The sequence below is a fragment of the Accipiter gentilis genome, chromosome 29 (assembly GCF_929443795.1).
Source record: "Accipiter gentilis chromosome 29, bAccGen1.1, whole genome shotgun sequence".
NCBI classification, from domain to species: Eukaryota; Metazoa; Chordata; class Aves; order Accipitriformes; family Accipitridae; genus Astur; species Astur gentilis.
This window is the reverse complement of record NC_064908.1, coordinates 7,329,628-7,357,546: the sequence shown is the minus strand read 5'-3', so window position 1 is coordinate 7,357,546 and position 27,919 is coordinate 7,329,628. Positions and strand designations below refer to the sequence as shown.

General features: G+C 59.5%; 1 protein-coding gene across 1 annotated transcript; it reads left to right on the top strand.

Annotated features, from left to right (window-relative positions):
• The first annotated feature begins 258 nt into the window (after positions 1–258).
• SYT2 (synaptotagmin 2) lies at positions 259–27,919 on the top strand. The gene is made up of 9 exons (XM_049832947.1): positions 259–336; positions 18,797–18,979; positions 19,129–19,298; positions 20,824–20,940; positions 21,168–21,335; positions 21,502–21,669; positions 22,105–22,222; positions 23,007–23,140; positions 23,821–27,919. The coding sequence occupies exons 2-9, from the start codon at positions 18,814–18,816 to the stop codon at positions 24,025–24,027; spliced, it is 1,248 nt and encodes a 415-aa protein (XP_049688904.1). The 5' UTR covers positions 259–336; positions 18,797–18,813; the 3' UTR covers positions 24,028–27,919.

Sequence of the window (27,919 nt, the reverse complement as noted above, 5' to 3'; positions counted from 1 at the left end):
TGAGGGGTGCCTGACGGGTGTGAGGTGATGGCTGTGGGGTGAGGGACGAGGGTGCCCGGGGTGAGGTGGCGGGCGTGAGGTCGTGAGGAGACCCCTTGGGGGGGGGCTGCGCCCGCACGAGCCGCCGGCAAGCCCCCAACCGCGGCGGGCGGGACGGGGCGGGGGCAGGTCTGTGGGCGGGGCCGTGGGCGGGGCCTCCCGGCGGTGGGCGGATCTGCGCGGAGCCGCCGCACGCGAGCCCGGAGGGGCCGGGGCTGCCGCAGCGCCGCGCCGGTCCCGCCGCCCCGCGCTGCACCGCCCGCTCCGCCCGCGCCGCTGCCGCCGCCGCTCCGGCCGGTAAGTGTCCGGCCGCACTCCCGCCGAAGTTTCTCCGCGGTGCCGCAGCGGTGCGGGCTCTGCGGGACGGGGCCGCCCGCGCTTCCGCTGAGCCCGTCCCGAGGTCGCTGCCCGAGGTGCGATCGTCCCCGGGGAGTGGGGGGGTTGTGGGCGCGGCGGTGCGCGGGCTGGCCCGGCCGGTAATGACCTCCCCGCCCTGTCCCGCTGCCGGGAGCGGGGCGGGGGCCGGCGCTTTCCCCGGGGTCCCCTCCCTGGGGCACGGTTCTCAGCTCCCCGCCGTGCCCGTGGGGTGCCGCGCCCCGAAGGCAGCTGGAGACGGAGCCTGGTGAGCTGGAGGGGGGTTGCAGCCGCTGGTGCAGGGGGCTGCGGAGCTGGCAGGGACACCTCCCCCCTCCCCGGGAGCGTGGGACCCTCCCCGGGGGCGTGGGACCCTCCCCGAAGGTGTGGGACCCCCTGTCCCCTCCCGGGAATGCGGGGCCGCCCCGGGGGTGCAGAGCCGAGCCGCCGGGTCAAAGGTGCCCTCTGGGCTCCCAGGGATGCTCCAGCTCCGCATCTGTGCGTGCGCCCGACCGCAGGTGCCCTTGGCGTTCAGGCCCTGGGGGGTGGCTGGGGGCGCAGGGCTGTCCCCGGTGCAGTGCGGGGAACGTGCCCCAGTGCTGCAAACCAGTGGAAGCGGCGTGGCTCCGGCCGTGGGCGGCCGCAGGCCCCGCTGCACCGGCAGCTTTTCTGTAGTGGCCTGGCCAGGAGCCAGCTCCAGCCGGTCCCTTCTCCGGACTGAATTTCCCCGCCGTGGTTGCAGCAAGCTCCGGGATCCCCCTTCACTTCTCGCGCTTGCTGCATGCCGTCGGGGTGCAGCGGCGAGGAGGGGCTCAGCCCAGAGCCGGGGGCGTCAGCATCGGGGTGCCGCAGCCTTTGCACCCACAGCTGCGTCGGAGCTGTGCCCAGCACCTCGCTGCTCCCCTGCAGCCTACTTTTCAAGAGGGGTGGGAGTGATCCCGAAAGAGCTGTGCAGGTGACGGGCAATATTGCAAGGTGACTGTGGCATGGGGAGGGGGGACACACACGCATCTGTGTCATGCATTGCTTCGTGGTCCCCAACTCTGCCGGTGCCTCTGTGTGTCCCTTTGCATCCGGCGCTCCTCGGTGCATCGCTCCCCTGTCCTCCAGGTGAGAGTGGCCAGGGCAACGGGGTGTCACATGCTGCAGGATGTCACCCACTGTGGGATGTTACCCGCTGCAGGGTGTCCGGCAGCAAAGTCCCCCTGCGCCGTGGCAGCTGCAGGGCGCTGAAGGACTCCCCGCCTGCTCCTCTGCAGCGGCAAAAACTTCAGTCCTGGAGCGAAGGCTCTCGTTTATTGTGCGCCGAGGTACTGCTGCAGCTATGTCACTCCTGTGCACGCTGCACAGAAGCGCAGCCACCGGCAGGAGTCATCTCCTGCCTACTGCATTATTCCTCGCTAGCGCAGCGCCTTGGCTGCACGCTGCTGGGGGCTGCCGGAGCCCCGGGGTACCCTCGGGGCAGCCAGTGCTCTGCGCCTTTGCTGTGCTCGGGTGGTTTTGGCCGCAGGGTCTTGGCGGGAAGAAGTGTGGCTTGTGGTGGTCTGTGTGCCGGGGGAGCGTGGGCACTGCGGAAGTTATGCACCCAAGGTCATTGAGGCCAGAAGTGGCAGCAGGATGTCACCTGTGCCGCTTGGGAAGAGCACAACCCAGCAAAACACCCCACTGCCCCCCCAAGCCCCAAAGCTGTCTCGGAGCAACGCCCTGTCCCCTTCTTGCATCTGTGTGAAGTGCAAAAACAGGTCTGACCTTGCCCAATCACTCAGCACCAAGCCTGACTCTCCCAATCCCCCATGGCTAGAGCTAGTGCCCTGTTTGCCAGAAGCCAGCCCAAAGCCCCAGTGCCCCCAATTCTGCAGGGCAAGGACACATCCCTCGCCACCCGTTAGCCCAGTGACAGCAGCAGCAGTGAGCCAGCATCGGCTGCACTGCATCGCCGCTGGCAGCTCTGGCTCTGCACCCCTCTGCCGCACAGCACCCGGCGCCGTCCGGTGTCACTGCAGGAGGGAGGACATAGGAATTTATATATATCTCCTTACATATAGATGTATATATCCTTATATAGCTGCTTGGGGAGGGGGGGGTTGCAAATCGGCTGCCTTTCTGCCGGTGAGTTGCCCGCACAAAACCGTGCCCGCTGGGCACAGTGGGATGGCACAATGGTAACATTTGCTGCTGGCTGTTCCCAGGGGAGCTGCGTCCTGTTCTGTGAGCCCCAGGGACTGTCACTGGGCTGCAGCTAAAGGCCACCAAAGCGAGACGGGACTCCTGCTCACCCCCTGAGGGATGGGAGCAGGCCTTTCCTCCAGCTCTTGGTGGTTTTGGCAAAGCCCCAGCTCCAGGAGCCGGATGACTGCAGCTCCTAATTATGACTTGAGTTTCTCCTTCTCCAAGCTGCGCAGGAGAGCTGCGAGCCGGCAGCCGTGATGTCCTCCAGCAGGATTGATGCCGCAAGCATATAGACGGGACCCAGTGCCTGCTGGTTTTCAAATCTTCTGGTTTTTTCTTCCCTACCCCCTGGCAGTGGAGCTTGGTGCTGTGCCTGGCTGTGCTCCTCCTCAGCCTGGCGGCCGCCAGTACTTTGCCTGTGCCAATATCCGGAGCCGCTGGTAAATGCAGTCTGGCAAAATGCTTTTGCCCTTGGCTGCAGTCAGCCTTTTCCTCCCGGGTGAAAACCCGGCTGTTCCCCAGCTTGTCCCCACGCCAGGCTGTGGCTGCCCTCAGCTCGGCTCCTGCCGGAGCCCGTGTTCCCCAAAGTGCTCTTTGATTATTAGCCCTAATAATTGTGTTATCGCATCGACTGAAGTGTTTCAGATGCCAAAGCTAATTTTGCTCTTCATGCCTTCCTTCGTCAGTAATGGGATTTTGATAACATCACACGTCCAAAAGTATTGGATAAACTCGGCATAATTCCCCATTTATTAATTAAACCGTAAATTAGGCAGTGTGCGGCTGGAATCCAAGATGCCCTGTACCGGTGTAATTCTACAGCTGGGGATGGTGCTGGCCCCGTGCTGGCGCTGGCCCATCCCTGCCAGCCCCTGGGTGTGGGATCCCAGTGTCGTCATCGTCGTCCCCTGAGCTCTGGGGCTGCCACATTCCAGTGGGGCCAACCGCTCCATTGCTCCCTGCGTGCAGAAAGTTGAGTGATGTTTAATCTGCATCGGTACTTGGAGGACGAATCATTGGTGCCCCTGGATTTTGCTGCCAGTTGGACAAGGGGGTTCAAGGGCTGGCAGAGCTCCCTGTCACCCTGGGGTGGCTCTGCTTGTGCTGCAGCGCCTGTGCCGGGGCTTTGGGAGGGGGGAACCGCAGCTGGCTCTGGCAACGCCTGCAGCAGTGCTGGGCTAGGCCAAACTGCTGCCATCTGGACCTGCACCCCGCTCTCCTGGCGTGGGCAGTTGCCTGACTGCACCAGATCCATCACCACTGACCGCTGGCAGTTGGGCATCTGCAACCCCACCTGCCTGGAAGGAGCTCCTGGTGCTGTTGGGGCATCCTTCATGTTGTGCATCTTAAGGAAAGCTGGTGTGTTTTAATTGATCTGGGGTGGCTTTTGCTCCCTGGCTCTTCCCAGCCTTGCAAGGGCACAGCAGATGTGGGCTCTGGGCTGGAGCATCCCTGAGGGATACGGCAAAGCTGGGAGCAAAGCGGGTGCTTGTGACACAAGGTGCAGGCGGGTGCTGGGGGCAGACGCGGTGCTGCGCTCGGGCACGTCCAAACCCCTGAGCCTGTCTGAGCCTGTGCTGAGCTGGGGGTGGCCTGGGGGGATCGTCCCACTGCTGGGGCCCGGGGAGCTGCTCCGGGGCTGGACTGAAGCCGTGGGGATGGGTGAATGTCTGCAGGCAGCAGGGATGCTTGAGATGTGCTGGGCTGGTTTGGGGTTGGCAGACCTGATTTGGCAGCCGATGCTACGGCACTGCTGGCGTGGGTCAAGGCATCCCTTGCTGCCTGTGAACCTGCTGCGGTGCCACATGCCAAAACAGTTCTGCCAAAACCCCCTGGAGCTGGGACCAGCCACTGACCTGCTCAGCAACGTTGTGGCGTGCTGGGGGAGACGCCTCCCGCCTTTTCGTGCAGGACAGGGGATGTCCCTGGGGACGTGACTGTGACCAAGGGCTGCTGGGACCAAGCATCGCTGCCGCAGCACCACTGCTCCCATTGGCCTTGAGTGAGGATTCAAGAGGGAAAACAACCCCAAATTTCAGTGCCATGCATGGATTTACAAGCACGCAAACGCCTTGCGGGGCTCTGACGCTGTCTCGCTTTGCTCCCAGGGGAATTACGGAGTTTTCTCCAAGGACTGAACCCCGGGGAGAGTCGGGTTAGTGCCTGGGGTGAAGGCGCCGGCGTGTGCCCGCTGCTGCCCACGCATGAGCCCTGTGTCGCTGCCAGCAGCCTGACGCAGCCACTGCCTTGTGCCGCAATGAATTGCGGTGCGGCCGTGCCAGGCTCAGCCGCTGGTTTGTGGTGCATGAGAGCTTGACGGAGACCCTCCTGCTCTGGTGGCCCTGGCCACAGGGCACCCTCAGACGAGACAGTGGCTGCCAGTGGCAGTCTGGCAGCGGGTGCTGGACACTGGAGTCGTGGTGCTTTGCAGCTCCCCAGGCAGCTGGGCTCTCTGGGTTATTCCAGCAGAGGAATAGCCTTCCCTGGGATACACTGGCGGAGCAGCTCCTCTGTGAAGCCCTGAAAGTGTGTGCTGTTGTACTTGTGCCCCCAAACACCTGGAGCAACATAGGGACGTAGCTCGGAGGGGCTGGGGAGGAGTGGAGGACCCCCCCGCGGTGTATGGGGGGCCGTGCCCGTTGCCCCGGCTGGGCTTCTGGCTCTCACAGTGGCTTTTCTCCATCTGCACAAGGTTTATTCATGGGAGTCAGGTCCCGGTGTCCTGGCCTTGGTGGTGCTTCGTGACACAATTAAATCGCCCTGGGCTGGCGTGGTGCTGTGTCCCCACCGATGTCATCATCGTTGTGCCTCCACCGTCCCCTTTCTCACCCCAAATGCTGCCAGGGCGGGTGGCTCTGGCGACACAGGGCTGTACCTTGCCTCCTGGGCTCTCTGTGCCTTGGAGCTGGGCAAGCAGCCGCCAGCATCGCTCCCAGAGGCAGCTGGTCCCCAGGGACTGAGCCCTGGCTGGCAGGGAAGAGGGAGATGCTGAAGGCTGGGCATCGCTGGGGGCTCCCTGGGGCCGGGAGCTGGTTTTCTGGATTCCTAACACCAGCCCCTCACCACCTGGTGCCTGGATGGGTGCTTTGGAGATCTCACTGGGGACTGCAGCCTGACGGGCACATGGAGCCTCACCCCTGGAAATGGCACCTCGTGACTCACGTTTACTCGTTTAGTTCGCATTCATTTAGCTCAGGAGCAGGGCAGGGCATGCGCTCCCCTGCCTCCTGTATCAAATCGATCTGCCTTGTCTCAGCTCTCTCCTGGAGCAGCTTCTGGCTCTTCTCCAGGGGCTTGTCTGGCTTCTTTTTTCTCCCCCTATATCGATCAGGAGCCATTGCTGTTGCACAGGACCATTGCAGGGGAGTGCTGGCAGCAGGGCAGCATTGCAAGCAGAGCAGCGCTGACCCAAGCGGGCAGGAGTTGGGCGCTCTCGGCCATGTGGTGCCTTTGAAGTGCCAGAATAACTCAGCCCATCACCTTCTGTTGCCCTATTTAGCTGTGCTGGCCTCACTGACAGAGCGAGGCACGGCCGCCACAGCATCACTGGCGCCGGAGAGTGGGCTGGGTGCCGAGAGCGCCTGCTCCCTTTTTTTGGGGAGGCTTTTTTGGCCATTTGCAGCTCTGTGTGCCAAGGGTGGGCTGCCTGTGCTGGCTTCAGTTGGGGTGAGCCTGGTAGTTCGCTGGGGCTCTGCTGCAGTGGCCTGTGCCATATGGGATGCTTGGGTGTCCTTGGGGACGGCTGCCTCCCCACAGCTCAGGAGGGACCGTGCTCTCCAGAGTCTCCAGATGCCTTTTCCATGGGTACTGTTGGCGGCACGTGGCACGTGCCAAAATCCTCTGGATGAAGTTCTGATGGTGAGCGGTGCCTGCAGCCCCTGCAGCCTCCCCGTGGGTATGGGTGTGGGTGGCCCATCCCCTCCTTGGCACAGGACTGTGCTTGTGCTACCACACCGGGGGCTGGAGAGGCCACGGGCTGCTCCTGGTGTGCCTGGGGTGAGGGGGACCTTGACCTCTGCTGGTGCGAAGCTCCATGGCTGTATAAACAGGTACCTCAGCGCGATCTCTCATTTGCTTCCCAGCTAATTAGCAAGGCGGCTGCCTTCTGTGGGGTTTCCGAAGCATTGCAGCAGCACCGGATGCAAGTGGAGAGCCAAGAGTCATAGCGAGGAGGGGGGAGAAGGCGCTCGCCGGCCCCTTCACTGCTGGCACCGAAACGCCGGTGGGCTCGGTGAGGAGCCTCGCCGGCCCCTTCACTGCTGGCACCGAAACGCCAGTGGGCTCGGTGAGGAGCGGCTGCCGCAGCACCTGCCCCGGCTCCTGCAGGAGCCCTGGCACCAGCCCCAGTTTCAGCTTCCTCGTGTCCTTCCTTCGCTGCTGGGCCAGCAGCGACTCTGGCAGCAAGCCATAGTCAGGGCCTGACCCCTCTGGGAAAGGTGGGCTTGGGGAGAGCAGCACCCATGGGTCCCAGGCAAGGCTCTGAGCACCCGGCTGCGGGCCCCCCCTCTTGGCCGAAGCAGGCGCAGGCGTCGTGTGCTGTCACTCACCTCTTCCCCTGTTTCACCTCGGTGCTGTCCTGATTTTAGAGGCAAAGGCGCAGAAAATCGCTGAGCTGCCTGGCCTGGCACCCTGATGCTGGCAGGTGCCAGCGGTGATCCCCGTGCAGGGAGGTGTCCCTGGGTAGGGACAAACGTGACAACTCTGTGAGCAGCCCCAGGTGGGCATGATGCTTTTTGGGGGGGGCACCCGCCAGCGTTGAGGGGAACCCTGATGCCTGCTGGGGTACCTGGTGTGGTGCCTGGAGATGCTTGGGAGCTGAGCGGGGAGGGCAGGATGGGATTGCCCCCTCCCCAGCTCGTTGCACGCCCAGCCCCGTGGCTGCATTGACCTTTCTCTGTCCAGCCGGCGCAGCTGGGCCGGTGGGAGCCACGGCAGTGCTCAGCACAGCCTTCCGGCAGCGAGAGCTGGAGGTTTTGACTTGGGAGCATCAGAAGCCATTAATCTGGTACCCGAATGATGAATGAAGGCTACCTTTAAGACTGCATTTAACTGTTAGACGTCTCTTGGTTTTGCCGTAAATAACGCAGCTGCTGTGACACGAGAGCAGGTCCTCTATCAAAGGCAAGTGCCAGCCTCTAAAACTGCCAGTCCTTGTATTTATTTTTTATTTTTTATTTTCCAAGATCTCCCCTGTGAGCCTGGGGCTGGGTTCCCTTCCTCAAGGCTGGGGACTCCATGGTGAGAAGCCTGGACCCCTGCACTTGGGGCAGCGAGGCAGGAGCTCATCATGGGGTCCCTGGCCCTGCCCATATTTGCAGTGTCTGTTCCCTGTGCCCACAGCTCGGGGTGAGGGTTGGGGACCCTGGATGTGGCCCTGTGGCAAAGTGAGGCTGTGGGGACGTGCAGGAGACACGCTCACCACTGGCTGGACAGCTCATCAAATTTTTACAGGAACCACGTAATTCTCTGGCATGATGCCCCCCCCCCCCCCCAAATTACTCATCTGCCAGGGAAGGGCCTGCGGTCAGGGCTGCTGAGCCCCAGCATTATTTTTAATTAGACAACCCAGGTACTGGCTGGTGATGAGAGGCAGTGAACGGCGTGTGCCTTGGTGGCGAGGGAGAGCGCAGGCCGGCTCTGGTCCCCATCCAGAGATGCCGCTGGAGCCGAGCCAGCAGGATGGTGACCAGCAGCGCGGGTCCCGGCAGGCACTGGTGGCTGTGTCACTAGCCCAGGTAGTGACAGGGTGGCAGGGTTCCGGCACAGCTCTGAGCTGGGAGGAATGATGTGGTTCATCTCTGCTCGTGCGGGTTTCTCTTTGAAGGCGCTATTGCCTGTGCTGTGCCTCAGTTTCCCTCGGCAGGCAGGCAGCGATGCGCCGTTTCGGGCTGCGAGGGCCGGAGAGCTCAGGGGGGTCTGGCCAACTGTGCCTGCTTGTACTCAGGTGGGGGACAGGGGAACGTGTCTCTGCATGGGCAATGTCTCAGCAGCTCATGTCCCCTGATGCCACTTGCAGCTACCGGAGCATGCTCGCTCCATCACACCCCCTTGCCTGTGCTGCTGCCGGCTCCCGTTTCCCAGCCTGGTATAAATATCCTTCGCTGAAAAGTGTGGGGCTGGACGAGCGGCGACTCCTCTTGCCCTCAGTAGCGTAAATCAGGAGGAAGGTGCAGATGGTGGGGGGGTCCCAGGGGAAAGTGCTCCCTGAGCCCTGGGAGCTTCTGCACCAGTCCGGGGTGCTGCTGACGGAGGCTCTGATCTGGTGCCACCAATGCAGCTATTGTGGATTTGTGCCGGGGCTGAGGAAGGGGAATGGGGCCAGGGTTTGCTGCGCTGGGTTGTTGCAGAGCCCCTTTGCACTGAGGTCCTGCAGCGTCCCTCTCCCCAGCTCCCCCTCCTCTCCCTCCTTCCTGATCCCTTGGTCTCCCCGTGCCTCCGCACATCTCTTGCCAGAAATTCTCTGTTAATTAAATGACCATTAGAAGCCAAGTCATGTTTTTGCTTTAATTAGACTCTCCTATCTCATTGCTGCAAGCTGAAACTCTGGCCCAGCATGTCCCTTCCACATGCGCCGGTCTGAAAACGATGGGAGCATTGGGGGGTCTTTACTTGTGCGAAAGGCTGGAGAGATGCACAGACATCATGCCAGCAGGTCTGGCAGAAATGGGATCTCCCCCGCCAGCCCTTGTGCTGCTGCCCCCGGGAGCAAAACAGCTGCTGGCATCGAGATCTGGCTGGGGCACTGCCAGATATCTCAGCTCTACCCCAAACCCCTGCTTGTCACTGGGATGCATCACAGGAAAATGCCGGCTCCATAGTGCCCAGGCTTCCTGCTGACACTGGGGTGGGAGGGGGCTCCCCTTTGGGATCAGTTTGGGATTTTCATTACTGGTCATCCAAGCCCAAGTGCTGCACGGGGCGATGCAGGTTTTGGGGTTAGTTCCCAAAGCTGACATTCATGGGAGGCTGGGGGGTTCCCACATCTCCATCCCAGCAGACAGCCCATCAGCTTAACGGGTGCCATAGCTCCGGCTTTGCTGTCCTGTAAAGGAGCAATAACTCATTGCTCTGGGCCTACGATGACAGCAGCCCTTCATTAGCTAACGAGCTTCCCCCTCAGGCTGGGGTCTCCCCAGGACAAGCCAGCAGCCAGCACCCTGGACTGGGAGAGCCTGGGGTCGGGCCCCCCTTGCCTGCCTGCCCACAGCCTGGCCCAGTGCTCTGCCAGCGGCTGCCGGCGCTAATTGCTGCCTCAGCCTCATTAATCTTGATTTGTCACCGCTTTCTGCCCTCCGTCATCACAGCAGTCTTCGCCTCCCCAGAGAGGAGAGGTTTCGGCTGCCAAAGCTGCCCCTGCAGAGAAGTGGGGGGAGTTTCCAGCAGCTGGATCCCCCAAAATCCCCCACCCCGCTGGGGAGCACTGAGCTTGCCTGCATGCTGCTGCTGTGGCCAGGGACATCCTGGTCCTTCTGTATGTCCCCAGATTCTCTTCCTGGGTCTGGTCCTCTGTGCAACATCTCAGCTGATGTAGGCAGGAGTGCAGCAGGGGGGCTGGAGGAGAGGGGTCCTGAGAACCCTGGGTGGGCAACCATGATGGTCAAATGCTTTTTTTGCTTTTAGAATTGTGCAAACCTTGCTGTTTTCCCCATTTTAACCATCCCGTTTGCATAATCCGGCAGGGATGATTTGCCAGTGGGCAAAGACGCCCCGTCGCTTGTCTACACACCCCGCTTCTCCCTGTGTGGTCCCCAAAAACCCCGACCCCAAAGGATGAATTCTCCCCTACAAACTCCCCTCTCCGTCCACCTCCGTCCTGTCCTGTCGGTGGGTGCGGAGGTGGAGGAGCCTCTGCCCGAGGCAGTGGGTACCCATGATGCTCTGCTGAAGAGACCATCACTGGGGTAACCCCAAATCCCCCCTTTTTTTGGCTTGCAGGATGTGCTGGGTGCTATGGCGGCCTGGGGGGGTCTCTGGGATGGAGCCTCTTGCAGGAGGAGGAGGAGGGATACAGGGCTCGTGAAGGGGATTTTCTGGGGTCAACACTGCATTTCCCAATATGGGAAATGTCCCAGGGATGAATGGAGATGGGATCACTGGCTGCAGCCGGAGATTTCCATCCTGCCAGACCTTGGGGCGCTGCCTGCAAATGAAACCCAGCCTGGCTTTTAATTACATGTAAAGGGGACAGGGGGGCTTGTCCCTCTGGAGCACAGGTGAGGCCGAGCCAGCTCCCACCCGGTGTAAATCAGCAGAGGCCCTGCAAAGGGTGATGGATCCAGGGGGGTTTTACACCAGCAAGGGGCCAAAGCCCCAAAAGGGCTTGTTTTGGGCTCAGTGCAGCTTATAAGGGCTTTAAGAGTGGGGGGAGGGGGCGGCAAGCGTAGGATTTTGGCAGTGATGGGGGTTGAGCTTGGAGGGGGGGGTTGCTGGATACGGCCCCTGGGGTCTGTGCTGGAGATGGGACCTGGTGGCTCCTTCTAGGCCAGCTGTTTGCAGCTGGGGGGCAATGCATCACAGGGCTGGGGGGCAATGCGTCGGGGGCTATGGGGTAATGCACCGTGAGGTGCAGGGGGGATGTATTTGGGGGGCTGGGGGTGATGCATCATGCTGGATTATGCACTGGGGGGGGCTGGGGTGATGGGGTCTGGGAAGCTGTGGGATAGGGCACAGGATAATGTCCTGTGGGATGTGGGGGTGCTGCAGTGGTGGATTTGAGGTACTGCACTGCAGGGTGCAGGATGAGGCACCAGGGGGGTGGGAATGCATTAGGGGCTCTGGGGGGAAATGCACCATGGGGGGTGATAGGTTAGGGGGTTCAGGGTAATACAACATGGGGCGCAGGGGTCACGCATTGGGAGTCCAGAGCAAGGTGGTGCAGGGTGCAGGATAATGCACAGGGGGCCTGGGTGCTGCAGCTGGGGGGCTGCAGGGACAACGCACCGCAGGGGCAGTGTAATTTGGGTGCATGGGTGGTGCGCTATGAGGGGTCCTCCCCACTGGCCAGCACGTGGGGTCTCTGCAGCAGCTGCCTGGGTGAAGCCCACTCTGTCCTGCTCTGTAGGGAGCTCCTGGCTGTTTTGGAGGGTGTGGGGTGGGTCCTACCATACCCATCAGCATCCCCTGATGGGTGCTGCTCCCCAGGGAGGAGCTGGGGGGGATGCCCAAGGGTTAGCAGGGCAGGAGGGGGCCCCTTCCCAGCCAGCACACTCCCCTTCCCAGCCAGTATTTTTTAATGATGCCTTAGCCCACACTTGTTTTGGCCAAGGACTGATAGAAATAGTTATTTATAACCCTCTTTATTTATTGGTGTCCTTAAGACACTGGGGTCTTGGTGGAAGGATGTCGGGGGGCAGCTCCAAACCAGTGGAGGAATAGAGGAAACTTCAAGCGCTGGAGGAATTGCAGTGAATGTCCTCGGCGGGGGTGGCTGAGCGGTGTTTGAGGGTGCAGTGGGGATAGCAGGAGGCCAAGCTCCTTTCCCACCTCTAGCCAGGGCAGCGCCAATGGCCACCCCGGCCCTTTGCCAGCGGCTGCCGCAACTTGCAGAAAAGAGGGGAGGAAAAAAAAAAAAAAAAAAAAGAAAAATTGCAAAAGAAGGAAAAAAAAAAAAAAAAGGCAAGCAGAGCCCAAGCAGGACTGCATTGCAGTGCCACCAGCCGAGGCCCACGCGCCGCACAGCCGCCCTGGAGCCCTCCCAGCAGCACTGGTGTGGCCTGGCCCGGTGTTGGGCAGGGTCAGGGTGCTGGGATGGGGACAGCGTGCTGGGATGGGCCCTTCTGCCCGGGAATCTGCTCTGTGGGGCTGGGAGCGGCTTCGCACCCGCAGCCAAGGGGTTGGGCTACCCTGCTTGTATCTGCACTGTGCGTGGTGGGGGACAGGAGTTGTGACCAAGGTCACCCAGTGAGGTGGTGGCAGAGTGGGGATGGGGACTGGCAGGCGAGGGGACATGCCCAAGGACACGCTGCCCACAGCCTACCCTCCTGCCCCACACGCTGCACCCTGGCTGCCCCCAACCAGCCCAGGCTGCCCCCCCATGGCACTGCCCCACGGCACCCCACACCCTGCCCCACACCACCCGGTCCAGCCCCCATGCAGGAGGGGGAACAAAGCTTAGCCCCCTCACTTGGGGGGGCAGGATCAGCCCCCCTGGCCCCATGGCAGGGGCTGGAGGGTCCTGGGGGGCTCTAAGGTACCTGGGGAGGGGGAAGCAGCAACAGGGTCTCTGTGAGCCTGCGCCCCCACTCAAGCCTCAGTTTCCCCCAGTCCTCAGCACCACCAGCACCAGGTGAGCACCATGAGGTAGGAGAGCACAGGCTGCTGGAGCAGGTGACGGAGCAATTAGTGATGCTAATTAGCTTGCCCTGTTCAAAAATAGCCACCCCAGGGAGGCCTGATGCTGCCTGCAGCCCCCAGCCCCAACTAGCACCTCAAAACCCCCCAAATAGCTCCCAAAGCAGCATGTCTCCTGGCTGAATGCCTGTGTGGTGGCTAGTCCCCCCACGGCTCAGCCACCCTGCTGCCCAGGGTTCCCACGTCTGCTGGGAGGGTTTTTCCTTGTTGCTTCATAAATTATTCCCAGAAATCAATCAGCAGCTGCTCACAGCGGTACTGAGAGGGGGGACCCACTGCCTCAGTGCCCCCACAACGTGCAGGGGTTTGCATGGTAAATGCACATTAAATGTGCTTGTGCCCACACACAAATGCGCAGGTGCTCCACATGCTAAGCACTGGTCCCGTCCAGCAGGGTGCACACTCATGCACACACATGCAAACATGGCTCAAGAGCAGCTGTGCACACACGTTCACGCTGGCACGCAGAGGATGTGTGTGCAAACATATCTACATGCAAGCTCTTACACAGCTGCAGGCAGTGGCAAGCACATACATGAGTACATGCACACCAATGTGCAAGAGTGCTTGCAGAGCCATGAGTGCTGCATGCATGCACAAGTGCTTGCATTTCAACACATCTGTGAACAGATACGCTCATACACATGTACGGCCACATGCACACACCTGTCAGCACTTGCACACATATGCATGCATACCCTGTGCACAAGCACTTGTGCACACATGCTTGCACACTGCACAAGCATTTACATAAGCATGTATACCCTCATATGTGCTTGCATATCCCATGCACAAGCACTTGCACACGTGCACACACACACCCCAAAGCACATGCCATGCTGCAGGTGCTAAGCACCCTGTGCCCCTCGCTCTGCCCCATCCCTAGGGAACGCAGCTCTGCTGGGCCGGGGCGGTGCGTGCAGCGGGATGTGAGCAGCATTGCAATCGCAGCCTGTGCCTCAGTGTGCTGCAGCGTGCTGCAGCGGGGCTGCCGCAGCCCCAAGCCTGTGCAACGGGGAGCCTCAGCACCCCGGAGGGCAGCACTGCACTGGGTGCCCAAGGATGTGGGTGCTGGGGTGGGGGGATTGGCTCTGCTGGGTGCTGCCCACTGTGTACTGCACATTTGGGTGCAGAGCAGATGCCACAGGCTGTGTTGTGGCAGGGTGCTCCCCTGGGGTCCCCCCACCCCGCAGCACTGCACACCCCTCCTGGCATCCTTGCTTTGTACCCCCCGCCCCGTCCTTGCCGCACACCCATGGGAGCTTGTAGGGTGTCGTTGGCCTGGACACACCCACCCCACCCCCCCCACCCCCCATGTCTGTGGGTGCAGGGCAGAGCCAGGACTCAACCTGCCCCAGATCTGGGGGGCAGGAGAGGGGCATTGCCCCGTGCCTGGGGTGCCTGCAAAGCTGCTGCCTCGCAGCTCCTGGGTGCCATTGCTTGGGGCTCAGGGCAGGCGGCAGCATCCCTCACTGTGGGCGCTCAGCCCTGCCCGGCCTTTTTCCTCTTCCCAAACCCAGCTGCCTGCAGAGCTCACCCCGTCCCGCTTTGGCAGATTGCCATTTGCACAGAAATACGGGTCAGGTCGGGGAGCCAGTGTTGCAAAAATGCTGCCTCACCTGCAGCGAGCTGGAAAGCATCCAGACTGCCCCAGGCAGCATCTGCTCGCCTGCCTGAGGCTCCTCAGGCAGCTTTGCTTTTCTCCTAGCAAACCCCAGTTTGCATGGGGTGTGATGGGGAAAATGCTCTCATGTTGTTTTTTTCTTGCAGCAAAAGCCCTGTTTGGAAATGTTCTGGCCATGCCGAAGGGCTTTAAAAACCCTGTCCAAGGGGTGGGTTTGTGGGATGAAAAGCAGCTGTGAGATTGCAGAGAGCTTCTGGCCACGTGGCAAGCAGGGGACAGCATCTAGTCCCTGTCCCCACCCTGTCACCCCATAAAAAGGGGATCCAGGCCAACCTCTTGTTCCCAGCAGGCCGGCTTGCAAGGATACCTGCAGGTCCCAGTGCTGCCCAGTGCCACCTGGCCCTTGGGATGTCGAGTCACTGGCACCAATGGTGACTGCAGCAAACAGGTGAAAAAAATGAAAGGCCAGGTGTCGTCAGCCCCTGGAAAGCTTTGGGGAGCCCTCCTAGTCCTCTGCTTTAAATAGCCCTTGGCAGGGTGGGGGCTTAAATACAGCAGCTCTGGATTCACTCTGGAGCAGGATGTAGTGGCTGTGGGGCACCTCCAGCAGCTTGCTCCAGCCCCAAAGTGCCATCTGCTGCCGAGTTCTGGGGAGTTGGCCGCCCCATCGTAGCCATGTGATGCTGATTCTGGTGTTTGAGGCAGTTGCAGCCACTCCACAGGGCATGAAGGTGGCCATGTCCAAGGTCCAAGGGCAGGAGAAGGAGCTGGTGGAGCATGGTGAGCCTCTTAGATGCTCAGCATGTCTGGGGGGCTCTGTGTGGAGCAGGTCCAAGCAGGTTGACCACCACAGACATCCAAAATGGATAAATCTGCAGGAGGAGCGGGTGATCGTGGTCTGTGCTGGTCTCAGAGCTGCAGCCTGAGGAGGAGGGATGTTCTTGAGGTCCAGGACCAGAGGTTGCATCCTCTGAATTACCATGTTCTGCATATGAGGCCTGAGGTCAGGCAGGGATCTGGTATTGCCTTGGGTGGAGGGACCCTGGGGTGGCCTGTGGGGACCCAGCTCACACCACAGAGACAGCACCGAGGATCCGGTTTGGCTGTGCTGCACGATGAACCCGGCCAAGATGAGTCACCCCTGGATGAGCCCCTTCTGATGCCATCAAAGTCCTTCATCCTCCATGGGCCCAGAGCAGGACCAGACCCCACCATCTGCCTGAAACCTTTGGGGCTGGGATATGGGGGTGAGTGCAAGAAAAACCTGGGAGGCTTGAAAGAGCCCCTAGGAAGATACCGAGATGTTGGTGTCTTGGCTGGTCACATCCAACCATCCTCATGCCCTGGGTGACAAAAGACATGTCTCCATCCCCTCCCTGCTGTGCTGCATGAGCGTGAGCACTGATTCTCTGCCTCCCTCCTGCCCCCGACGCAGGGGGACGGAGGCTGTGGGACTCAGCCAGGGATGGCATTTTCTGGCCTGTTATCACTTCTGTGTCCCGGCCAAGTTGCAGGTTGATAACCTCAAGCAACCAAAAGTCCTGGCCCAGGTCCCCTAAAGGGTGAGTTCAACCAAAACCGTGTCTTTAGGGCTTGTTTGTTTTGTCTCCTACCTTTTATGAAACTTTTGTGGCATCAGGAAGATACTGAGCTCATTAAAAACATGGGGAAAAAGAGTAATTGGTGCATCCCATAGCCGCTTGACTGCAGGGTCTGGCTATTCGAGCAGGTCTCAGAGATGCTCAGGGGTGGTATGGGCTCACAAGGAAGTGTCTTCAAACCCTCTGTCGATGGGCACTGGGAATGTTTCCCAGCTGAGTGTTGCCTTTGCTTTTGCAATTTGGTCTCCAGTTTACGGTAATTGGTGCATTTACAATAAATGAGTGTTTTGTGCCCATTGCAGACAAACGGCACCACTGAGAGTCACTCCTTGCACTTTTAAAGTGAGTTTCTGATATGCGTGGTTGTGGAAAACACACACAGGGTTTCAAAATCCAGGAAGGACCAAAAAAAGCCCCAACCCAGATAAAAAAATAGCTCCCAAGCTCCCAACCTGCAGAAGGGTTATTTACTGCAGCTCTTTCCTCTGCCCGGCCAGGATGGATCCCAGCAGCTCTGCATCCAAGAGGCTGATCCTAAAGGAGATCATGCCAGGTTTTACTCCCAGTTTGGGATGTGGCCCAGCTTGCTGCGCACAGGGATTTGCGTGCGGAGAGGATGAACCTGTCCATGAGCCGGCAAAGGGGTTTCTCCAGCCATCCTGTCCCCTGCGCGGCTGCCTGGAGGGTCCTGCTACTCCCAGCAGTGCTGGAGACAGATGCCTTTCTGTTTGCCTTGCCTTTTTGCATTCACACTGCAAATGCTGCTGTTGGAAGGGATGAAGGATGATGTGCGAGGTGATGCTCCGGCTAGCCCATGATGCTGGGATGCTGCGGAGAGGGGTCATGCTGCAGCCCAGCTTAGCTCCCAGGGCTGGGGTGATGGGGAGGTCTGGTGGCGGGCCTGGTACCTTCCCCCGAGGAGCAAGACCTGCCACCAGCCTAGTTTTCAAGTCAACCAGATGCTGTTGGCAGCCCAGGACACCTCATCCCTGCCGTTGGTGTCTGTAGCTTTTTCTAAGCAGAGACGTTGGGATGGCGAAGCCTGCGCTTGTGGCAGGGACCTTGTCAGGATGGGAGTCACATAATTAGCCCGTTTCATTGTGTGAAGGGCTGCCTCTGACACACACGGGGTCCCCCCCAAGCCCTCACTGCTGCCCCTCCTCCCCCAGCACCCCCACAGGAGCAGTGGCACAGGAGGAAGGTACCCAGGTGCGGAGCTGAGCTCTGGGCAACTCAGTGTATGGTTCACAGGAGAGGCAGCTGGAGATGGCATGGCAGCACTGTTTCAGGGCAGGAACACCCCCAGGTCTCTCTGGCTGACTTTTCGAGGTGAGAATGCTCCTTTTCCGCTGTTGCAGGAAGGATGGATTAGCAGCTGGCCCCGGGGGACGATGCTCTGGGAGAGGAGGCTTCACCAAGCAGGGAGGAGATGCAGGAAAGGGGGTTTCCCCCATGCCAGAGCTCACATGCCTCCAGAGACTCCTTCCTCAGTTATCTTCAAACCCACTCAGCTGTTTGCTTCCCCCACTGCATAGCCTTTTATTCTCCTTAACTCCACCGGCACTGTTAATTCCCTTGGCTTCTTGCTTACTCTGATCTTCTCTTTGCAAGCGTGCCTTCTGCTGGAGTTAGAGAGGCACTTTAGGTCCAGAGCTGGGTCATGGAGGCACTTTGGGGCTGGAGCTGGGTTGTGGAGGCACTTTGTACCACGTTTGTTTGCAGGAGTGAATGCCACATTTGCAAGATCGTGGGGTGGGTGTCCTCATCCTTGGGGTGTGCTTCAGACCCCGCTGGGCTGGGGCGGAGGGTGCTGAGCACAGTGGGCTGTGCTGCAGCTCTGGCAGTGAATCAAGCACCTTCCCCAGGCCCTGTCAGGGAGCGGGGCTGGCTGAGGGAGCTGGGCTCTATGGGGCTGGGAGGTGGACAGAAGCCTCGAGCCACCCAGGACACGGTACCTGTGACATGGTGAAAGGGTTGACCCTTTGACATGCAAACAGCCCTCCATGGCTGTGTAGAGCCAGCTCTTCCCTGCTTTCATCCATCCTCAAAATGTGCCCTGGCACTGGAAGAAGAGTAATGTGCTACTCCTCTCCCGTTCCCACACTTGGAAGCTCTCCCAGGGCTGGGACCAAGTCCTCAGGGTCCCACACCAGCACTGGGTCCCTGCATAAAGCGAGTTCTGGCTGCTGCCGTGTGTTGGGTCTGCAGGTGCCTGATGCCTGAGAAAAGGAGAAGGCAGGGGGGGCTGGCTTTGTCCAAACTGACCTTGCTTATCACTCCTGGGGATGCAAACACCCCTTCCCTCATCCCATGGGCCTCACCAGGCAAACCTACCCCCCAGGAGTGTCCCTGCTGTCCTTGGGAGGCTCTGAGCTATCACCAGCATTGATGCGATCCTGGGTGATGCTCCTGGTGGCTTTGGAGATATCAAGGGCCAGGAAACCTGGGGGTCAGCTTCCCATTGCTTGTGAGGGAGTCCAGGTGTCTGGCCACTCATAAGCATTGTCTCTATGCCCCTCTATCAGAAGATCAAGTAGCCCTGCTGTCAATGCAGATGCTGTCCTCAGTGCAGATGGCTGCTCAGGGACACAGCCTGGGCATGGGGAGGAGTGGGGGCAGCAAGGACCTGTGTGACCACTGAGGTGACATTGTGTTTCAGGGAGCCCCTGACTCACCATGACGTTCAAGCAAGCGTCCATGATGGCCCCAGAGGCCACGGCTACCACGATGCCCATGACCACGATGGAGAACTCTACTGAGGCCGTGGGGCCAGGTGAGAGCAAGGAGGACATGTTTACCAAGCTGAGGGACAAGTTCATGAATGAGCTCAACAAGATCCCCTGTGAGTATTTGCCTGCTTTTCCAGCTATTACTCTCCTCATGACCCCACCACTGCTCTGGTCCCAGTGCAACAGGTGGGACAGGGTGGTGGGGTGGCTGGGGCTGGGAGGGAGCTGCGGGGCTGACCATGACACTGGCTTTTGCCCACAGTGCCGCCCTGGGCCCTCATCGCCATCGCAGTGGTAGCTGGACTCCTCATCCTCACCTGCTGCTTCTGCATCTGCAAGAAGTGCTGCTGCAAGAAGAAGAAGAACAAGAAGGAGAAGGGCAAAGGCATGAAGAACGCCATGAACATGAAGGACATGAAGTCAGGCAACCAGGTGATGTCCTTCTGGACTGCTTGGCCTTGTCCTGCGCTTGGTGTTGTAGGACAATCCCTTTGGTTGAGTTATGAACCGTATCGGGGCACTCATAGCTCAGGAAGCAGAGAGGGATGGAGCCACCAGGATCCTGGGATGCGACAGTGCAGACATGAGCCTGGAGCAGAGACAGCAGCACTGTCCTCCTCCAGTGCCCGGTGGCCCGGATGGGACCAGGCTCAAGCTGGCCTGGCCCGGCCAATGCTTCACCTGAACAAACAAATGTTAATTTAATCCCTTGTGTCTCCCTACCTTCCTCTGAGTTGCCCTCATCTCATTGAGCTGTGCCTTTAGCTGAGAGGGGAGGATCACCAGGCCAAAACGCCCACCAGTTTAGGGTCCCCAAAAAGCCAATGCTCAAGAGGCAGGTGCTGGTGCACGGAGCAGAGCTGGGGCCGTCTCCCCATCCTGGGGGGCCAGCAGGGAGGAGGCTTTGGTACCAGCAGGCCTGAGGTGATCCTGGCCATTTCAATGGCCCTGACCCAGGGCTATTTGGAGGGGGTGGGAGATTTTGGGCATCTGTTCCTGCTCTTCAGAGCCATGTGGGCACCACGGCCATGCAGGCAGGGCTAGAGAGATGAGCGTTGAGTGGAGATGCTCCATCGTACCTGCCCATCTGCACACCCCCGTGGTGGTGGGAGATGTGTGGTGGGATTCCCCAGTGGAGGGCGAGGGCTGCCATCCCCTGGGGCTTGATGGGGCCATACACACCCTGATTCCCCACCTTGCCGTGGGTCCCTTGGCGATGCTCTCTGTAACATGGCTCTCTTCACTCCTGGTGCTCTCGCCGTCCTCCCTTCCTGCTGCCCTGTCTGCGTGTTCCCTCTCCATCCTGGGATGCCCTCCACGGTAGGTGCCACCATGAGCCTCTTTCTCCATCATTGGTTTCCAGGTGGGGATGGGGGGCCTAGGGACATGTCAGAGAGGTGATAAGGAGCCAGGGCTCCCACCCCACGGACCATGGCTTGGAGAGGCAGGGAGAGGGGTGGCTTTGCCTTAGGAGAATTAGATTATATCTCTATTACTAAGCTAATAAAGCCTGGAAATGATCCTGCTAAGCCCTTAGCACTGGCTGTAGTGTTCCCCCAAGCATGGGTTGGGGGGGGGTGTGGAGTATCCCTGCATCCTTTGAAGTAGGTTGCTTGCATGCAGCCACTGCCTGCAAGCACCAAACCTCCTGCCACTGGAGCTGGTCCTGTGTCCCGGTGCCCCAAGGCAGCCCCCCATGCCATCTCGGCTGGACCAGCACTGGGGGCTCCCTGGCAGTTGCATGGTTGTGGGCAGAGCCGGTGCCACCCCAGGGCTGCTGTATTGATGTTTTATGTCCCCAGCATGGGGGTCTCCTTTCCCCTGTTGGGGAGAACTCGAGTGTTGAGCTGCAGTAGGGTTGGGGTGCTGGAGGTCCCCAGTGGTGTGGGGACAGGGATGCTGCACTGTGACCCTGCTGCTTAGCCAGGCACCTTGACTGCCATTGCAGGACTAACAGGACGACGATGACGCAGAGATGGGTCTGACGGAGGGGGAAGGTGAGGAGGAGGAGAAGGAGCCGGAGAACCTGGGCAAGTTGCAGTTCTCACTGGACTACGATTTCCAGGCAAACCAGGTGATGGAGGGGCTGGGGCTCAGCTGAGGAGGTAGAGGAGTGGGGTTTGCCCAGGAAGGGTATTTGAGATAAGCCTCCCTGTTGGACCTGGGTGGCACAGGAGGGTGGGGGGAGCTGGGTGCTGTGCCACGGGGAGTCCTGTCTCATGTTGGGCTGGACATGAGCCCTTGGCATCTGTAGCATGTACCTGGGCCGTGTCTCTGAATACACCCCTATCCCCACTCCAGTTGACGGTGGGGATCCTCCAAGCCGCTGAACTGCCAGCTTTGGACATGGGCGGCACCTCGGACCCATACGTTAAGGTGTTCCTGCTCCCTGACAAGAAGAAAAAGTACGAGACCAAAGTGCAGAAGAAGACATTAAACCCTGCCTTCAATGAGACCTTTACCTTCAAGGTGAGCCCCTTCCTACCCACAACATGGGACCTTGTCTCCCACTCCCATCTTTCCCCCTGACTGTGTACCAGTCCCATATGTTGACCCTCACTGCTGGGAGCGGGTGGTCCTGGCTTGGGCTCCTCCGAGCCCATTGTCAGCCTGGTTGGTGGCCCTCTTTGTGCAGGTTCCCTACCAGGAACTGGGCGGGAAGACGCTGGTGATGGCCATCTACGACTTCGATCGCTTCTCCAAGCATGACATCATTGGCGAGGTGAAGGTGCCCATGAACACAGTGGACCTGGGCCAACCCATTGAGGAATGGCGGGACCTGCAGAGTGGCGAGAAGGAGGAGGTGAGAGCAGGACTGGCGTGAGGCCCTCGGCCAGATGAAACTCTTGGCCAGGGGGGGCGAGATGTGGAGAGGCCATGGGGCAAGCTCTGCTTTCTGGGACATCCCGCAGTGCTCAGGATGGCAATTGCTGTGGAGTCACTTGAATATCATGGGTGTCCTGGCCATGAGTGCTGGGCAGGATCTGCCCTTGTTCCCCTGTGCAAAAGCCTTTTTAAAACAAAAATGAGGAGTATAAACTTCTTGAGTACTGTGCTGGGACTAGCCTGCCCCAGACCCAAGTGATCAAACCCTTGTGCTGGTGCATGGGGTGCCAGCTCATGCCTGCATTGAAGGTTGAGCTGCGTTTGGGGGGACCTGCATGCAGGACTGTGTCCCAACACTGTGGTACAATGCACTAGCAAGGCTTTGATATCTGCTCCCTGCTCTGCTTGGCAGCCAGAGAAGCTAGGAGATATCTGCATCTCCCTCCGGTATGTGCCCACGGCTGGGAAACTCACTGTCTGCATCCTGGAGGCCAAGAACCTGAAAAAGATGGATGTCGGCGGTCTCTCAGGTGGGTGTCAGCTTGTGGGCATCCTCCTCTTGCCCTGCTGTGGGGATCTCAGAATCCTTTGTTGGGGAAGGACACGGGGGCTATTAGTCTGGCTGGACTCAGGGAAGCCCCCTCCAGTGCCTGGGACCTCCTGCACTGGAGCAGCCCAAGGTCTGGCTGGGGGGCAAGGGGAGATGGGGATGGGATGAACCCCCCTAACCTTAGGAAGGCCATATTGAATTTGGTCCACCACTGTGTCCAGGGTCAGGACCTGGGTGGTAAAAATGCTCCTTTGCCATTTGCTCCTGGTCCTGCTCCTCCTTGACTTGGGGCCAAGGACCTCAGTCAAAAGCATATTTTATGCTAGAAGTCTTCCCAACTCCATGCCAGGGCTGAGCTCTCTGCTCAGGGGTCCTCAGCTCTCTCCAGACTTGCCTTAACTAGGAGGAGAGCAGTACCTGCATGGCTGGAAGGGTTCAGCTTTATTGCTGGGGTGTCCTGCTCCAGAAATGGGGCTGACAGTCCAGCACCCACTGCTGTCACTCCACTGTTCCCAGCCCTCCTACAAGAGGACCGACAGGATGCAGAAGAGCTCCGTTCCTTGGCCAGTTGCTCCCACAAATCTTCTCCAGCTCAAATATTTTGGCTTTGGCCTCCATCCACAAACCTCAGAACACCTTTACTCTTGGAGGTCTCTTTGCCCCATGGTGCACCTCATCCTACGCTGAGACTTCTCCTGGGGGCAGGCTGGTGGTGTCCCCTGGGTATCTCAGCCCTGGCTCATGCACCATCTTGCCCTCACCAGATCCCTATGTGAAGATCCACCTGCTGCAGAATGGCAAGAGATTGAAGAAGAAGAAGACCACAGTCAAGAAGAAGACCTTGAACCCCTACTTCAACGAGTCCTTCAGCTTTGAGATCCCCTTTGAGCAGATACAGGTTTGTCTGATGACCTCCCTGGGAGGCAGACAGGGTGGGGGCAATGGGAGAATTCCCACAGCTGCCCGAGCCCATGTCCCAGCCTTCCCAGCAGCCTGAGCAGCTCCTGCCAAGCTCCTGGTTTGGTCACCCATGAAATACATCCAGTCTATCAGCCTGGGCTAATGCTGAGGGTAGCTGGTGCAGGGGCAGAGGTGGGAGGCTGGGCAGCACCCATGGAAGATGCAACCAATGCACATCATGGCTGGAATGGGGCTTTCCTCTGCTCCTGGTCCTATAGTGCTCACCCCAGGCATAGCAGGGACCATCCAGTGGTCCTAGGGGCATGCTGGACCATTGGTAGGTGCCTTCTGCCCCTCCATGTCCTGCCCTAGCCCTGTCAAGCCCTGTAGCCCACAGCTCTTGCCCAGCCCCACACCACCTCTTGGTGACCTGTCCCAGGTGGCCACGTCAGGATGAGCTGGGCCCCACTGTGGCTCTGCAGGAGTGGAGGAAGGAAGTGGAGGAAGCTATGGGCATGGAGGGGACCCTGCCCCAAAATGGGCCACAGCAGGGCTCAGCCTTGGGGGATCCCTGGGGTGCCCTGCTGAGCCACCCTGGGACTGGGGACAGCACGAGGCCATGGAGCAGTCACGGCTGCTGCACCTTTCTGCCCCTCTAAAGAAGGTTTCCTCCTTTAGAAAGTGCAAGTGGTCATCACGGTGCTGGACTATGACAAGCTGGGGAAGAATGAAGCCATAGGCAAGATCTTCACGGGCTGCAACGCCACCGGCACGGAGCTGCGGCACTGGTCTGACATGCTGGCCAACCCCCGGCGGCCCATTGCCCAGTGGCACTCACTGAAGCCAGAGGAAGAAGTAGATGCAGCTCTCGGGAAAAACAAATAGGAAGAACTGCCGGCCAGCACGGCACGGCACTGTGGACAGTCGAAGCGACCCAGAGCTACTGATACCTCAGTTATGCAACCTTTGGTTTTGTTTTTTTTTGTTCTGTTTTAAGCTGAAATACCCTTTGATGGCTGTGGAAGGATTTCCAGACAGTCCCAATAGCTTCCAGGGGAGGAGGTTAAAGATACGGATGGTTCTTTTTGTTCTTCAGCATCGCTCCCTTCTGCTGCATGTCCCATCGCTTCTGCCTGCCATCCCTTCCAGGTGCAAAGCCACCATCACGCCTGGGACCTTCCCTGGCGGCTGCGTCACCAGCCTGCAGCATTGCTGCTGCCATCCTTCCCTTGGGTCCACGTGGGGAACCATCAAATGTTGCATGGAGTTGATACCAGAGCCTGATAGAGTGAGAGGACCAGACCCACTGTGCTTGCTTGGGGCATGAACAGCTGTGTGGACATCAAAATAATGGAGAAGACCCTCTGCAGGAGACCCAGGTGCCTCCCCATTCTGCTCTGCTTCCCTGTGTCTGGGAAGGGTGAGAGCCGAGGTTTTGAGCTGAGGACGGCCAAGTGCCCCCGGCCAGCTCCAGGTTTGGCTTCTTCTGGGGAGAGGTTTGCAGGGACCGTTGGGCTCGGCTGCGGCCGGTGTGGCGGTGGGGTGCCAAACCCTCGGGTGTTGCAGCCGGAGCAGTGAGGGCCTGTCAGCATGGGGAGCCCCGGGGAGTCTGCTCTGAGGAGACACATGGTGGGATGTGCATGCAATGGCAGCGCAGTGCGGACCACCACCACCTCTGCTGGGCGGCCATCATGTCCCCAGAAGCCAAGCGAGGACAGTGCTGGGTGATTTGCATGTGTCCCCCACCATGCTTGGTTGAAACCTAGATCAAGATACTTCCACAAGGCAGGTTTACACTGAGAGGTCTCCAAATGTGAGGGTGACAGCCCCCAGAGCGGTGCCATCTCATGTCCCCAGGGCTCAGCCCCGGTGTAGGCATGCCAGCACAGCCCCAGGGCAGCCGGGGGCCTATGGGGAGCTCCAGCCCCACCACTGCATCCCACTGCTGTGATACAGGTGGGGAGGGCAAGAGGGAGCCCACGGCCAACAAGGGACCAAAGCCCCCGACCCCCACAAGCTGCTGCTCCCCGCCAGGCTGCTGTCTGCTGAATCCACCCCATCCCGCTCCCCTCGGGGATATAAGCCATATCTGTGTCCCTGACAGTGGGCAAGAGCTTCTCCGGGCCACCTCTCCCACCGTGGGACAAGCCAGGACCAAGCCCCTGAGCTGGAAAGCCAACATCATTCCTTGCAGCTGTGAGAGTCCGGCAGCCCTGCCCAGTTCAGCCTGCTCTGTACTGGAGCACCGACGTGAGCTGGTGTTCCTGTCCCAGCTCCGACTTCCCAGCAGCCTTGTGCTCCCTGCTCCACTTTGCTTTCCTGGACTCAGTTTTGTGGGGTTTTGGCACAGTTAAGTAGCAAAGGGCATTGCGTCTTCAGCCAAGAGGAGCTTACAGTGGAGAAGCAGAGCTCTGGGGTGCAGCTGGGAATGCCCCAGGCACTGGGGACGCTGCTCTGGGGGTCCAACGCCTGGGCTGGAACCTCAGTGCAGGGTGTCCCGAGCCTGGGGACAAAGTGCCAAAACTGAGCTGGCCCCGGTGCTGCTGGATGCTTCAGCAGCTCCCTGAGGACCCCTGCTTTGCAAAGGTCATCTCAACCCCAGCTGAAATTGGGGAGATGGTGGAAAACTTGGTGGCAGCCACAGCTCATGGGGTTCAGGTTGGACACAGGGATGAGCCCCTTCCCCTGGTGGGATGTGCAGCTCTGGGACAGGTCCCCAGGGAGGGATGTCTCTGTCCTTGGGGGAGGTTCGGGGCCCAGTTAGCCAAGCTGCGGTATATGGTGGTGGTGGATGTTGGACTGGAGACCTTCAAAGACCACTTCTACCACCATCTCAGCTGCGCTTGACCCCTGCCCCGGTGCCCAGCCCGGCTGCTGGAGCTGCAGCTCGGCTGGGCTGGGTGAAGGTGGCACTGGGGCCTCACCAGGCTACAGGGGCTTCGTGGGTCACCAAGCGAGTGGTCCTGCAGGGCCATCTCCAGCTTTAATTAGTCCCTTTTCCTAACGGATGCCTCTGTCAGCAAACAAGGTCCTGCCCTGCTCACGTAGCCAAAGGGAGAAGAAATCTCGGGGTGCTTTTAATTAGTGGGGAACTGGGGGCAGCTGATGCCCCTCGGCTGGTACACTGGCAGGATTCAGGCTCTTGAGTCAGTCTCATTTTGGAGTCTGTCTGGGCACTGGGGGTCATTTGCCTTACGTGGAAATGGGTTAAAAAAGAAGGAATTGGAAAGAACACTAAAATCCTCCTGTTGGCAGCCAGCGCATGTGTGCAGCCCTGCAGCCTTCCTTGGGAAGCAAGCGGAGGTGTGCATGCATACCTGCAATGCATCCACACGCACACACCCTCATGTGCACACCCCCATGCACACCCCCCCCACCCGCACCCCCCCAGACCCGCCGCATCATCTGGGGTCTCACTGGGAGCGGAGGTCCCACCTGGCTGGTTTCCATTTGGACTCTTTAAGCCTTGGGGGGGGAACTGTGACTTTAATACATAATTTTTTTTTAATAAAAAAGGGAAAAATAACCAACATATTAAAGCCATCTGCGCTGCCTCTGACCCCTCCTTAGTTGTGTGTAGTTAAAAATATATGGAGACATAGCTGTATATACCATGAACAGTGCATGAGATGCAGCCACATAGCAGTAGCAGCATGGTTAAAGCCGAGTGCGGCGCTGCACGCTCTGCCCCACCGCTCGCCACCGCCGGCACCTCCGTCCCGACCACGTTTCTCCAACGAGGCAGAGACGGCGATGAACAAAACTCATTGCTCGAGTGCTCTCCACCGCCCCGATTATTTTCCCCCAAATAAAAAAAAAAATAAAATCATGTAAAAGAAGAAAATAATGCCAAGAAGCAAAGCATGCCAAGCCAGGCCCGCCAGCGGAGGGTGAGCCGTCACCAACGCAGCCGTGACTTCCATGTGTGTCTTGTTCCTGTATCTTGTCGCATTTATACCATGGCCGGATAGCGGCAACATCGTGGCTTTGGCGTCCTGTGTCGCGTTGGTGCATTTCACCGTCAGAGCAACTTTAGAAGCCATATTAGACCACGGTGTGCTGGGACCCCATGGGGACGGGCCCACAAGTGAGCCGTGACCCTCTTCTCCCCATGTGTCCACCATCCCCCCGGTTTCGTGGGGCTCAGCGGCAGAGCCAGGCTGCTAGGACAAGCCACATCAGCAACTGCCTCGGTGGCCATGGATGCCACTGTCACACCGGGTGAGGGGACGGGGCAGCGCTGGGCACTGACGCCAGGGCCAACTTGCCGGTGACATTTCTGCAGTAGAAAGGCCAGAATGCAGCAAAGATCTGGTGGCAAAAAGGATTTTGAGAGTCATTTGGGTTATTTCTGCTGTGTCTGGTCAGGTGGTTTTTGTTTTGGGGACAAGAGCCGGCATTCCCCTCTCCCGGCTGCACCGTGGTGCAAACCCAGCTGTGCCACGGAGATGCTCAGCTTCAGTCTCCTGGGGTTAAAAGGAAGCAAATCTGCCAGGCTTGGCAACAAGCTGGGCTCTCTTTTCCTTTTTTCCCCCAAACCTGGGAGGGAGGAGCCAGCTCCTTTGGGAGTTCCAGACTCGGGCTGTTCCTGGAGTGAAGGACTCTCCATGCCGGCCCTGCTCTGCCCCATCCTGGCCCCCGCAGCGTTCGGCTCCGGCGGGAAGCTGCTTTTAAAGCCCCTTCCTCTCGTGTGGACTCTGTTGTTTCTGTCTCTTATCGTTAAATGGTTATTTTGTAATGATATCTGTCTCCTTATTAAAGAAACAAGCTGAAAGGA